The sequence below is a fragment of the Geotrypetes seraphini genome, chromosome 3 (assembly GCF_902459505.1).
Source record: "Geotrypetes seraphini chromosome 3, aGeoSer1.1, whole genome shotgun sequence".
Taxonomy (NCBI): Eukaryota; Metazoa; Chordata; class Amphibia; order Gymnophiona; family Dermophiidae; genus Geotrypetes; species Geotrypetes seraphini.
The window spans coordinates 259,860,448-259,875,649 of record NC_047086.1 but is presented as its reverse complement, the minus strand read 5'-3'; the positions used below and the strand labels follow the sequence as shown (position 1 = coordinate 259,875,649).

Sequence of the window (15,202 nt, the reverse complement as noted above, 5' to 3'; positions counted from 1 at the left end):
AGGTGCTCAATACAAACAAATATGCATCATATATGATAGCTTAACAAGTATAGACAAAAGGGAAGGAACATCAACCAAACTCCCCCCCCCCAGCTCACTCTACTGAGGGCGAACAAGAGTAAGGAGAACAGAAAGGCACTCCGAGGCCCTGGACTCTTATAAGCTCCGAAATGCCACTCCACCCCCTCCCCCACCCAATCCTTTTACCCTGTCCGTATCTAGATCCAGAACCTTCCAAACCCGTCCTCCCCTCCCCAATCCCCCTTCCCCTCCCAATGGTACCCTCCACCCCTCCCCATCAGGACTCGCCAATACTCTCCCAGCCCGACTATCCGGGCACCCAATTAAGACACCCATCTTAAGACCGCACTGTGGCCCTTGGGATGCAAGGCGTGCAGATATGGCTCCCAAATATTTAAGAACAATATCTTTCGCTTCCTAGCCCCTCCGGCATCTCGCGCCTCCCAGATGGCCAACTGATGCAACTGATTCTGCCAATGCCAAAACGCCGGGGGGTCAGGGACCATCCAGCACTGAAGAATACATTTCCTGGCCAGTAAACTCATCTTCTTGCAAAGAGCCCGGTGCCCGCTAGGCAAATGCCTCAGGCAAATCCAAGACAAAGTGGGACGGGATACTGCGCAGGGCTCTCCCAATTAATCCTGACATGTAAGAGATTATACGCCTCCAGAAGCGCTGAATAATGGGGCAGGTCCAGAAGGCATGTCCCAAAGTGTGTCCCCCCCTGTCCCACATTTATGACACAGCGGCGTAGGGAGACCTCCACTGTAATACAACTGTGTACGAGTGTAATAAGCACATAATGTCACTCTATAATGTGTTTCCCGCAACTAAGCACACGGGGGTCACCCCAGGCGTCGCCCTCAAGGTACAGGCTACATCCCACTGTCCCAAATTAAGTTGCAAGTCCACCTCCCATTTACCCTGGATGCTCTGGTAGTCCTTGGCTGGTTGTAACTTGCAAACTAGGGTGAATGCTGGACACCGAGAGGGACCCCCCCCCCCCCAAGCAAGCAGTTCCCACAGCCTGGCCCCCATATGCAAGCGCAATTGTGCTCTGTCGAGGGATCCCACATAGTGCTCCACTTGATGACACGCAAACTGCGCGGCCCAGGTCTCCCCCACCTTAGCTAATAAATCTGCACGGGTCAACAGCTCCCCATCATCCCCCAAAATATGTTCTAAACAAGAAACTCCTTTCGCTCCCTAGTACTCTCTGGATTCCCGTCCCAGAGGGAAGGCCGGGTTACCCCACAAGGGCAAGAGATCAGTAACAGTCGGATCCCCACCCAGGGTCTGCACTAGCCAACGCCAGGCCTCATGCAATGTGCTAAATATTATACTGGATTGGATAGAAGGGGGCAGTGCCCTCCGAGGACTGTGTAGTAGCGCAAACACGTCATAAGGAGCAAAAAACTCACGTTCCATCAAAAGAGGGGTGTAACTGCTGGTCATATTCACCCAATCTCCCAAATGGCGAAGCAAACGCGCATAATTATAGATCCTCCCAAAAAAGTTTTAAAATCCTTATATGGACAGTCAAACTTGGAAAGCATCCTTAAAAAGTAACATCTTAAAAGAAGACTTGAATTTCTCAAGTGTTGTTGTCTCTCTTAACGAGTTGGGTGCTGAATTCCAAAGGGTGGGAGCAACCATGGAGAAGATAGTATATCTCTTAGTATTTATATGGCTCAGTGATGGAATGACTAGTAAATTTTGATCAGAGGATCGAAGAGTGCATGATGATGTGTATGGAATCAAAAGTCTATTGATAAATTCAGGCTGAGCTGTTTTTCTAGTTTTAAAAGTCAACAGTAGTGTTTTATATGTAACTCAATAATTGATAGAGAGCCAATGAGCTTTAATTAGAAGAGGAGTTACATGGTCAAATTTGTTGGCCTTATAAATGATTTTAATGGCAGTATTCTGAACTATCTGTAGGTGTCTTAGTTCTGTTTTGGTGATTCCATGATATAAAGCATTACCATAATCCATACAGGAAATGACCAGAGAATAAATGAGTGTTTAAAGCAGAGTGGTTGAGGCATTTAGCTTCGGGTCATTCTTAGACGGTAGAAGCATTTTTATTTTCGAACAACTGTGCTTATGTGTTCATGAAAAGTGAGATTGTCATCAAAAATGATTCCTAAGAGCTTAATAGTATGAACTGCTTGTACCAATTTTTTTTCTGGTGCCCATTTCTGAATGTAATTTATAGAATCCAGCCCTATCCCTATAGTGCTACTGAAAAATCAATGGAACATGCCAGCTAAGACACTTATCCAGAAATCAGCTATGTTATTCGGATAATTGCCTTTGAAGATTTGGCCTTTTATTGCTTTTTTTCTTCTTTGTAGTAATGGCCTGTGCTTGTTTTTTTCTGCCCACATTAGGTGAAGGGATTCTAATTTCTTCAGATGCCAATCAGCTCCTGGACTTTATAGATAACCAGGGCCAGGTACATGTGATCCAGAAGTATCTGGAAGCGCCACTTCTGCTGGAGCCAGGCCACCGCAAGTTTGACATCAGGTGATGTATTCTGCCTCTTCAGAGGGCTGCGAGATGGCTCTTAGGAAATAGTGTTTGTGTAACACAGTGAAAATGGGCTTCCTACCTTCAGAGATAAGTGATGTACTAAAATCAGCAATGCAGTACTGATTGTTCCCAATAAAAATGTTGTTAGATGTTCAGAAGACAAATGACATGACTTGACAAGACTTTACAGATGTAACTGGAGTGGAGGAGGAGCTTAGTGGTTAGAGGAGCTGGTTGTGAATCAGAGAGACCAGGATTTGAATCCGTCTTTGTAAAAGGGGCCCTTAATCCTCCATTGCCTCAGGTACAAACTTACCCCCCCTCCCCCCTTTTACTAAACCGTGATAGCAGTTTGTAGCGCAGGGAGCCGCGCTGCTCCCGATGCTCATAAGAGTTCCTATGAGCGTTCAGCATGGCTCCCTGCGCTATAAATCGCTATCGCGGTTTAGTAAAAGGGGGGAGGGGGCTAGATTGTACCTACTGTACCTGAGTGTAACTCACCCTGAAGTACCTCTGGAAAGGGGCAAGCTAAATTCCAGCTAGTTTGTGTAACCATATTTCACTCCGACTTTGCATTCAGTGTTTTTACAAAATCTACAAAATTTATAACTACTGGGATTTTATACTTGAGAATGTTTTTTCTAATGCTTTGTTCTTTTCTTAGTAAGTTTTCCACTTGAGCCTTAAAGACAGCTAAGAATCATTTGACTGTACTTTAAAAGGTTTGCAGATAATAGAACAATTCCTCTTCAATAGTTTAAGTCTCCTTTTTGGCAGCTTTACAAATACTGTATACAGTACCTTTCTTCCAGTCATCCGATGCTTTTTTCTCCTTCCATTACAACATTGTACAATTCTAGTAGCCATTCTGTCATTTGATTTGATCCTTTTCTTTGAGTTCTTCACAGAGGTTTTCTATTCCTTACTTCCTTAATAGCATTGATTATCCCATCCATTGTGAATGGCCTGGTATCTATCTGCAGCTTTCTTGACTTTTCAGCAATCAGCTGGTCTAATGCTGCTTCAGGCTTTGGACAGTATTATTTCCTTAAAACGTTTTTCCCATTGTTTGGTTTTCTTTTTTTGACTGTGATGTATTTGCTGCCTTTTCTCTTTAACAAAAGTAGTACTTTTTTTTCTTCTGTTCTTGTTAGTGCATTGCATAATCAGTCAATTGTTTTCCTTTTTCTGCTAGTGCTTCTGCTGTGTGAGCACTTTCTTCAGCCTAGCTTCATGTTTTTTTCACATCTGTCTGGTTGACTGCATTGCTGTAATATCCTGTTTGTTTGTCTTGCCTATTTATATTGTAAGCTCTTTCGAACAGGGACTGTTTTCTTACCCTTTGTGACTATGCAGCGCTGCATGCATCTGGTAGCGCGATAGGAATAAGTAGTTGTAGTAGTATGTAACTTGTTTCTCTTTGATATCTTCTTTTGTTGTACTTAACTGAATTTCTTGTCATTTCTTACACATTTTCAAGGATCTTTCTCAATCTCTTGATTTTTACAGCATTACCGTATTTTCGCGGATATAACGCGCACCTGTGTAAAACGCGCACAGGGGTATAGCGCGCAGAAATCACGATGATATGTACCAAAACTTTTCTATACCGCGCTCAGGCATATAACGCGCATGATGCCCGACGCTCCTTTCGCCCGCCCTGACTTTCCGTGCGCTGTCCCGACTCTCCGTTCACCCCCCCTGACTTCCGTGCACTGCCCTGACTTTCCGTGCGCTGTCCCGACTCTCCGTTCACCCCCCCTGACTTTCCGTGCACTGTCCCCCCTTGAAGTCCTGTCCCCCCTTGAAGGTCTGTCCCCATCCTGAAAGCCTGATGCCCCCCCCCCGACGTCCGATACATCCCCCCCCCGGCAGGACCACTCGCACCCTCACCCCGAAGGACCGCCGACTCCCCAACAATATCGGGCCAGGAGGGAGCCCAAACCCTCCTGGCCACGGCGACCCCCTAACCCCACCCCGCACTACATTACGGGCAGGAGGGATCCCAGGCCCTCCTGCCCTCGACGCAAACCCCCTCCCCCCAACGACCGCCCCCCCCCAAGAACCTCCGCCCGTCCCCCAGCCGACCCGCGACCCCCCTGGCCGACCCCCACGACACCCCCACCCGCCTTCCCCGTACTTTGTGTAGTTGGGCCAGAAGGGAGCCCAAACCCTCCTGGCCACGGCGACCCCCTAACCCCACCCCGCACTACATTACGGGCAGGAGGGATCCCAGGCCCTCCTGCCCTCGACGCAAACCCCCTCCCCCCAACGACCGCCCCCCCCCCACAAGAACCTCCGCCCGTCCCCCAGCCGACCCGCGACCCCCCTGGCCGACCCCCACGACCCCCCCACCCCCCTTCCCCGTACCTTTGGAAGTTGGCCGGACAGACGGGAGCCAAACCCGCCTGTCCGGCAGGCAGCCAACGAAGGAATGAGGCCGGATTGGCCCATCCGTCCTAAAGCTCCGCCTACTGGTGGGGCCTAAGGCGCGTGGACCAATCAGAATAGGCCCTGGAGCCTTAGGTCCCACCTGGGGGCGCGGCCTGAGGCACATGGGCCAAACCCGACCATGTGTCTCAGGCCGCGCCCCCAGGTGGGACCTAAGGCTCCAGGGCCTATTCTGATTGGTCCACGCGCCTTAGGCCCCACCAGTAGGCGGAGCTTTAGGACGGATGGGCCAATCCGGCCTCATTTCTTCGTTGGCTGCCTGCCGGACAGGCGGGTTTGGCTCCCGTCTGTCCGGCCAACTTCCAAAGGTACGGGGAAGGGGGGTGGGGGGGTCGTGGGGGTCGGCCAGGGGGGTCGCGGGTCGGCTGGGGGGGCGGTCGGAGGTTCTTGGGGGGGGGGGCGGTCGTTGGAGGGGGGGGGGTTTGCGTCGGGGGCAGGGGGGCCTGGGATCCCTCCTGCCCGTAATGTAGTGCGGGGTGGGGGTAGGGGGTCGCCGTGGCCAGGAGGGTTTGGGCTCCCTTCTGGCCCAACTACACAAAGGTACGGGGAAGGCGGGTGGGGGTGTCGTGGGGGTCGGCCACGGGGGTCGCGGGTCGGCTGGGGGACGGGCGGAGGTTCTTGGGGGGGGCGGTCATTGGAGGGAGGGGGGTTTGCGTCGAGGGCAGGAGGGCCTGGGATCCCTCCTGCCCGTAATGTAGTGCGGGGTGGGGGTAGGGGGTCGCCGTGGCCAGGAGGGTTTGGGCTCCCTCCTGGCCCGATATTGTCGGGAAGTCGGCGGTCCTTCGGGGTGGGGGTGCGAGTGGTCCTGCCGGGGGGGGATGTATCGGACGTCGGGGAGTCGGCCGGGCAAGAGGGCTTGGGCTCCCTCTTGCTCCGATCGTGGATGCGGGTGCGGGTGGGAGCGCGTGCGAGCGGTCGTTCGGGGTGGGGGTGCGAGCGGTCCTGCTGGGGGGGTGAATCGGGCGTCGGGCGGGGTGGGAACTATGTTTAAAAACTTTTCTATACCGCGCTCAGGCATATAACGCGCGAGGGGTATGCGCGGTACGTAAAATCACGTATAACGCGCGCGTTATATCCGCGAAAATACGGTAGTTAGTGATTGCTGTAGCTCCTCTGTAGGATCTGGCATGTGTGCAGCGACCTAATTCATTGTCGTCCATTCATTGTTATCCAATTGCTACATATGTCCGTCTTTTTTCATATTGCCCATCACATGAGTGCCATGTGATCTTATGGATGTCCTTTTTTATGTAGGAATTTTTTACTACCAAAGATTGTTGTTCAGTTGACGCAACTGAACAAATTATTCATTTTTATGAACTTTGCATTCCAATACCAGCATTCCCCATTGTCCTTTCCAAGCTTCTGCTGTCTTTCCAACTTTGGCATTTGGATCACCCATTAGAATTGATATGTAATGTTGTTTTGGGACTTAGTTAATGTTGTCTTTTAACATGTAGTAGAAATTGTCCTCCTCCACATCTTCAGTGGTTTCTGTGAGTATGTAGCACTGTTATGAATCACATGCTAAAATAACAATTATATCTTGATACAATTTAGTCTCTCAGGCTCCGATGCTTAAAAGTTTGCCTTACTGGTAAAACTCATTAAAGCAGTTTTATTGGCATGGAAGTTCAGCTTCTGATGCACCAAAGGGTTTTCTTTGGCTGCTACCGATCCTCATAGCGGATACTAAAAACTCTATAAAAATGCATTACAAGCTCTCCTTGTGATGCATGAAAAGGAACCCCCTCCCCCCCCCCCCCCCCACACACACACTTTTACAAGGGAAATTTTCCGGCAGCTTTGGAGATACATCAGCTGCACCCTCCTCACCCTCAAACAAAAAAATCCAAGCCTGCAGCGGCCATTCTCCCCCTCTGCCTAGCTGTTGGTGGCTCCAGAGCCACAATTAGCTGAGAGCCAGCAGAGGGGAGAGCGGTAGCTTCCGACTCAGCTGATTCACGGCTTCCCCCTGCCTGCTTCGGAGTCATGATCAGTTGATTGGGGCTTCATCTGCTGGCTCCAAAGCAGGAGCTGGTAGAGGAAGCCCTGATCAGCTGATCGCGACTCCAGAGCAGGCAGGGAAAGCCGTGAATCAGTTGTTCGCGGCTCCGGAGCAGGCAGGGGAAGCCATGAATCAGCTGAGTGAGCAGGACTCCCCAAAGCCACTGGCCCAGGTGAACAGCAGCTTCGGGGAGTCCTGCCTGCTCAACTGATCGGGGCTTCCTCAACAGCAATCAACTGAGTCAGCAGAGAACAGCAGGAGAAAAAGAGCACCAGAGCACCTTAAAATTTGTATTTTTTATTTTTGAGGCCTGACAGAAGGGATGGGGAGAGGCACAGTTCCTTTCCCTTATACCGGGGCTACTCTACACTATAGCATTTGCATGCTATGCTGAGCATCACCCAAATTAAAAAAAAAATTGCTCCCACCACAGTATTTATTACCGAGTTGTCGGAACTTTGAGCATCGGGGCCTCAGTAGTTGATTTCCTTTCTATCATTGTCTTAGCTTCAACTGATATGGCGAGAGAACTGGCAGATCAAGCAGTACTTTTTCCAGAGTTTTATTCATTAAAACAGATAAAACATTTGTCCATTTTGTTTCTTGTTCAATGAAATGTCAAGATGATACTGTTTCATTGCTTTCATCGATTGTGCACATCATTTGGTTTCCATTAGTTTGTGTATGTTCCAGCATCTAATTTTGGTAATGGACTTTGCCTTGAGCACTGAATTCCACAGAAAGGCATCCTTTTAATTTTTACCTCAGCTGATTATGTAGCGAATCTGGTGTCATTCAGCATGTTTTCCTCATTGCAAGGACTCATATTTGTAAAGTTGGTCTTGTCAAATGATGTGCTTTGATGCATTGTCTGTTTCCATAATCCTTTTTTGTATTTGTAGGGATTGGCAACTAGCCCATCCTCAACACTCATCGTTTAGCCAGGCTTGGGAATGGCATCATCTAACATTGTTTCACTGGTGGTGCCTATTTTCAGCAGATAACTTAGATCTGGAATTGTTGTTGTAAGGTGCCATTGTCTCGTGCTCGAGTTCCAGCAACTTGATGAATTGCGGAACTGAAAAGAAATTGGTTTTGTGCTAGTTCAAAAAGGTCCTCCAGTGTCATCCTCATGGTTGTTTTCATGGAATTAAGCTTTCTTAATGTCCTACATTTAGGTTCCTAATTTGTATGTTTAGTGGCAACTGGAGCTGAGCACCTAATTTACTTCCCTTGATCTGAGTTACTTCTGAAACTGCTCAGTTTTAAGCTCCTACATTTTTTTAGGTGCCTAGAACAAATAAGTTTCTTAGTTTAAGAACTCCAGTTGAATGTGAGGATGGGATTTTAATTTATGGAGATCCAGGTACAGTCAAACCTCGGTTTGCGAGTAACCCGGTTTGCGAGTGTTTTGCAAGACGAGCAAAACATTCTCGCAAAACTTGTCTTGCAAACCGAGTGTTGACTCGATTTGTGAGCACCGCCCCCCCCCTACTCCCATGTCTGGCACCGGCATGCAACCCACAGGACGTGCCGGTGCTGCTAGAAGATCTTCCTGCCTTTGCTCAGCGAGAGGGAGAATTAGAAGGCCTTGAGCATGCACAGATGCATGCTCAAGGCTCGGCAGAGGCAGGAAGATCTTCTAGTAGCACCGGCATGTCTTGTGGGCTGCGTGCCGGTGCCAGATGGGGGGGGGGGTAAGTTCAAGTTGTTCAGGCGGGGGGTGCCAGTTCGTGGGGGGGGGGGGGCCTTTGCGAGGGGGGGGAGAAGCGTCGCTGGCCTCGGGGGGGGGTGGAACATATCAAAGCGAGTTTCCATTATTTCCTATGGGGAAACTCGCTTTGATATACGAGTATTTTGGTTTACGAGCATGCTTCTGGAACGAATTATGCTCGTAAACCAAGGTTCCACTGTATCTAGTTTGGCCTCACTGTATAAAGTGGACAGAACACAAATAAGGGAAAAAAATCTGCTCATTCACCTAGAAGGAATAAATGTGTCAATTAGTAAATATCTATAACCAGCATCTAAATGGGATGTGAAATCATTGGCCCTAAATCCATTGTCATTATTTTAAAATATGTGTGTATATTTATCCTTTTCATCTACCAGACCAGTCTAGAATTGATGGGTTATGTCCTTCAGCCAGCAGATGAAGATAGAATCTAATGAGCTGTGAGCTCTACCTTTATAAGAGCCCACATGTAGCCTCAACAGCTTAGTATTCTTGGTCTCCAGCAGATATTGAAGGATAGCCCATGCAACACAGTCTGAGTTGGTCTGGCATGAGCTTCTGGGTCCATTTGGGATGTTAGCCTCCCACTGGATCACCCCTTGGCTGAAACTCTGGCTGAACACTTTGAACACAAACTTAAATCTGTTCGTACAAAACTCACTTGTCCCCCCTCATCCCCGACCATAAATTCATACACCCCTGACTTTTCTCTCCCATTTAGCTTTTTAACAGACTTCCAGCTGCCCACAATTGATGAACTTAAAAAAAATAACAGTCTTAATATGCTGAATAATTCTCTCAAACTTATGTCCCACTGTCCTTTAAAAACACTTCCCAATCTTTGGGCCATTCCTGTTATACATGATCAAGATTAGCCTATCCTCAGGCCTAGTACCTTCCTCATGGCAATCCGCCCTTGTCTATCCGAAACTCAAACAACTAAATATCTCAGAAAATCAAATTACTAATTATCGTCCTATCGCCAACCTGCCTCTCTTGGCAAAAATAACTGAGAAACTGGTTTTTAACCAACTATCCAATTTTGCTGAAAAAACTAACGCTCTTCATCCTTACCAAACAGGGTTTCGTAAAAACCATTCTACTGAACTTTCTCTCATCAGCCTAACTACCTCAATTCTCTATTTCTAAGATCACCGTAAATCCTCAATTCTAATTGCTCTATATCTCACATCCGCTTTTGATACCATTGATCATCCACTTCTCAATCGACTAGAAACTGTCAGGTTTGTTAGTGGCCCCCACAATATATGGTGGTAGGGGTTAAGTGCAAGGCATACTGACAAACGCTGGTCCCAGGTTCAGTTCCCTCACTGAAGTTTCACCAGGAAGTATAATCAAATAATAGGCACAGCCAGAGGTGGTTGCATAAAGAATATATTATAGAAATAGTCTTACAGAAAAGCAATATTTATAAGCTTTACAATGAAGCATTACAATTAAGTAGAGAGCAAAGCAGTTTCCCTGACTTACAGAGTCCAGAAACAAAGAGACAGAGAGTCAGAAGTTCTAGGAAGAGCCAGAGAGAGAGAGAGAGAGAGAGCCAAGACCCCTCTCCTCCAGAGATAGAAAGATAGATTGATAGATCATTGATAGAGCAGAGAGGAAGCTTTTATACCTTGGAAACTTATTCTGAATATAGAAACTATTGTATGTCCCAGTATCTTTCTGTTTAGAATTTGTAAACTGTTTGAAACAATGGTTAATTTAATTGATAAAGGAGGGTGTGATACTTGCAAGCATGGTAAACGGGATTAGTCTCTGGCTTCTTTGTCCCATTCAAGCAGCCTGTCTTCTTGATCTGTGCACCTGGACCCATTGCCCTAAGCACCCTCTTAAACAGACATTAACACCTTTTAGCTAGTCATGATTCAATCAGGGCTACTTGAAACATATCAGGGATACTTAAAACATATCAATCAGGGCTACTTAAAACCGTCTCCCTGCCCTCAGGGTCTATCTGCATTCCCATGCCAGAGTCAGATTGATATAATTTCCCATAGGCCTTCGCTGACATAAGTAATGCCAACTAAAAATGCTCAATGGTAGCGATAGCTAGGCTGACAGAAACCCTCAGGATATCAGGCACTGCCCTACAATGGTTCCGCTTTTATCTGAATGATCGACACTACAGTGTCAGTTTCAACAACTCCATTTCCTCCTAAATCGCCTAAACTTATGAGGTTCCCCAGGGCTCGCTTCTTTCGCCCCCTACTCTTTAATATTTTCTTAACCCTTCTATTTGCTTTAGCTCAATCTATAGGTTTTACCAGTCTTCACTTACGCCGATGACATCCAACTACTTCATCCATTAAACTCCACTTCCCCCGAAGAAATTTGTGATATCAACCTCAAACTCTATCAAATCAACTCTTGGCTCCAACAAAATAAACTTGCACTTAACATTTCCAAAACTACAAGCGTCCTCTTTGCAACCTCCATAGATGAACATCTTTGTAACCCCATTAGCATTGCTTCCTCTCCTATCCAAATGAACAGTAAAGTTCAACTTTTTGGCATTATCTTGTAACACAAAAATGCTTCTCGACCCCCCTTCAATCAACATACTGATTCATTCACTCGTCATCGCGACCCTAGACTATTGTAATGCCCTCTACCAAGGAATAACCCAGAAAGAAACCCGTCACCTCCAACTAATTCAAAACACTGCTGTTAAACTTCTCTACCACGCAAAAAAATACAATCATGTTACTCCCATTCTTCGCAAAGCTCATTGACTGCCCATCACTCCCATTCTACCTATAAAATATTACTTCTGCTTTCAAAACAAAAAACATGCAGCAACCAGCCTTCATTGATAAACTTTTAATTCCATATGCATCTTGCAGAACTCTCCAATCTAGTAATCAAAACCTGCTCACTATTCCTCCAATAAGAGAACTCTTAAGATACCAACGCAAATCCATTTTCTCTTTCATAGCTCCCACACTGGAATGCTCTCCCCACTGATCTTCGTTTAGAAAACTCTTTAGATAATTCAAATCCAAACTTAAAACGTTCCTCTTTAAAGACACTGTTACCTTTGTAAATACTATTCCCTTTGAAATTCAATTATCCTTTACAAAATTCTTAAGGCAACCAAAACGCTTTTTTTGGAAGCGACCTTCCCAGCCTAATTGTACCTCCCTCTCCCATTTCCCTCTTTTATTTTTATTTTCATCTTGATGTATTTATTACCTTTTTCTTCTCATCCTTTCCTAATGTATCATGTACATTCATGCGTAAATGTTTTCCCTTTTTTAGTTTAGCCAAGTTTTTATTCTTTTTTTTCTTTTTAATTTTTACTACATATTGTTGTAAACCGTTTAGATACCTGTATGATAAATGGTATATCAAAAATAAAGAAAACTTGAAGGTTGGAATGGCTGTATGGGGAATCCTTGAAAAACTCCTGGACTCTTCCCTGACCTGTCAATCCTTCCATTGGGGAGAATGCCCCCTTTATTTCTAGTTTTTCTGATTGTTCTCCCCTCTTATGTGTTTTTTCCCTACTGTACCTTGAGTCCTCCCCACCCACCTACCTTATCCGAAATACAGAGTGCCCTGCTGCCTGGCCAAAAAAAGAGCAGTTCTTGAGACAAAGGAGGAGTAGAGAGAAAAGCTCACAGTGGACACTGGCAGCTGATTAAACCTCAGGTTTTATGCAGGAGGGAGCGCCAACGAACCCTATCACACTAGGTGAGAGTCATAAGAACATAAGAATTGTCGCTGCTGGGTCAGACCAGTGGTCCTTCGTGCCCAGCAGTCCACTCACATGGCGGCCCTCTGGTCAAAGACCAGCGCCCTAACTGAGACTAGCCCTACCTGTGTACGTTCCAGTTCAGCAGGAACTTGTCTAACTTGTCTTGAATCCCTGGAGGGTGTTTTCCTCTATGACAGACTCCGGAAGAGCGTTCCAGTTTTCTACCACTCTCTGGGTGAAGAAGAACTTCCTTATGTTTGTACGGAATCTATCCCCTTTCAATTTTAGAGAGTGCCCTCTCGTTCTGCCTACCTTGGAGAGGGTGAACAACCTGTCTCTATCTATTAAGTCTGTTCCCTTCATTATCTTGAATGTTTCGATCATGTCCCCTCTCAATCTCCTCTGCTCAAGGGAGAAGAGGCCCAGTTTCTCTAATCTTTCACTATATGGCAACTCCTCCAATCCCTTAACCATCTTAGTCACTCTTCTCTGGACTCTTTCGAGTAGTACCATGTCCTTCTTTATGTACGGCGACCAGTGCTGGATGCAGTACTCCAGGTGAGGGCGCACCATGGCCCGGTACAGTGGCATGATAACCTTCTCCGATCTGTTCGTGATCCCCCTTCTTTATTATTCCTAGCATTCTGTTCGCCCTTTTCGCCGCCGCCGCATATTGCGTGAACTGCTTCATCGATTTATCGATCAGAACTCCCAAGTCTCTTTTCTGGGAGGTCTCTCCAAGTACTGCCCCGGACATCCTGAATTCATGCATGAGATTTTTGTTACCGAAATGCATCACTTTACACTTATCCACGTTGAACCTCATCTGCCATTTTGATGCCCATTCCTCGAACCTGATTATGTCACTTTGCAGATCTTCGCAATTCCCCTGCATCTTCACTACTCTGAATAACTTTGTATCATCTACAAATTTAATCACCTCACTCGTTGTACCTATGTCCAGATCGTTTATAAAGATGTTGAAGAGCACGGGTCCAAGCACCGAGCCCTGCAGCACCCCACTGGTGACGTTCTTCCAGTCCGAGTATTGTCCATTTACCCCCACTCTCTATTTCCTATGCTCCAGCCAGTCCCTGGGGATGACAGCTGAGAGCAGTCTACAAGTCAGTTAGAGGAAACTGTGGCTTGAAGGAACTCCATGGGGAAGCGAAAGAGAGGTCTGTGGCACTCTTGCAGCTCAGGACATGGTTGCTTTTGTGGCAGGAGTAACACATAAGTTTCGAGGCAGTTAGCTATTGGAGGGGCAGGTATTTTGGCAGTCAATGTGTACATATTTTAGTGGGGCATGAGCTTGCAGTTCTGCCTCCAGGGAGGCACAAACAGAGTGGGTAAAGATGTGTCCCATTATGGAATATGCCACAAAGAGAGAGAGGGCTTCTGAAACACTTGCCAGGATGATTCTGGTCATGCTCTGATTTTGCTGGGCTCTGCAAGAGAGGAAGACACCCTGGGGGCAGAACAGAATTCTTCATGTTCCAGGCAAGCCTGGAAGTCCAAAAGCATGAGTGTGTCCATCATTTTGTCTTCCTCCTTCTGCCAGGGGTAACCCCTTCTTTTGCACTTTCCCCATCAGAGGATTTAGTGGGACTGGGTCTGTTTGGACTCTTGCTGGATAGTTCTTTATCCCAGACAAGGATCCCCCTCGCCCCCAAATTAATTTTCTTACATAAGAACATAAGAAATGCCTACGCCGGATCAGACCCTAGGTCCATCTATTCCGGCGACCCGCACACGCGGAGGCCAAGCCAGGTGCTCCCAGTTGGAGACCCTGGTTACCCGTATCCATCAATATGTTTTGCAAGGAGGTATACATCCAACTTACACTTGAAACCCAGAATGGTAGTCTCCGTCACCACCTCATCCAGGAGAGCATTCCAAGCGTCCACCACCCGCTGTGTGAAACAGAACTTCCTGACATTTGTCCTGAGCCTGCTGCCCCTCAGCTTTAGTCCATGACCTCTTGTCCGTTTCACATTTGACATTGTGAACAACGATGATTCTTGCTCTATTTTGTCGAATCCTTTCAGTATTTTAAAAGTCTCAATCATATCCCCTCGCAGTCTCCTCTTCTCGAGGGTGAACAGTCCCAGTCTTCCTAATCGTTCTTTGTAGTTCAAATTTTCCATACCTTTTACTAGTTTTGTGGCTCGCCTCTGCACCCTTTCCAGCAGGGCTATATCCTTTTTTAGGTAAGGAGACCAGTGTTGGACACAGTACTCCAAGTGTGGTCTGACCATTGCTCTGTAAAGCGGCATTATGACGTCCGCCGATCTACTTGTGATCCCCTTCTTTATCATGCCCAACATTCTGTTTGCTTTCTTCGCCGCTGCCGCACATTGAGTCGACGGCTTCTGATTTCTGTCTATCAGTACCCCCAGGTCTCTTTCTTGTTCAGTTTTGGCCAATGTTACACCTAACATTTTGTATTCATGTTCCTTATTTTTCTTGCCCAGGTGCATCACCTTGCATTTGTCTATGTTAAACTTCATCTGCCACTTGTCCGCCCATTTCTCCAGTTGGTCTAGATCCTTCTGGAGATCTTCAATATCTTTTTGTGACCCAACTGCCCGACATAGTTTTGTGTCGTCTGCAAACTTGATTATATTACTTGTTGTCTCCTCTTCAAGGTCATTTATGAAGATATTAAATAAGATAGGCCCAAGAACCGAGCCTTGGGGCACTCCGCTAGTTACCTTCCCCCAGTCCGAGA

General features: G+C 46.8%; 1 protein-coding gene across 2 annotated transcripts in view; it reads left to right on the top strand.

Annotated features, from left to right (window-relative positions):
- The window catches only part of TTL (tubulin tyrosine ligase), a 126,150-nt gene that overhangs the window by 61,532 nt on the left and 49,416 nt on the right, over positions 1-15,202 (top strand). For both annotated transcript variants that reach the window (XM_033936557.1, XM_033936556.1), the window contains exon 4: positions 2,415-2,550. In XM_033936557.1, the coding sequence (XP_033792448.1) occupies positions 2,415-2,550 (136 nt within the window). The remainder of the gene's footprint in view (positions 1-2,414; positions 2,551-15,202) is intronic.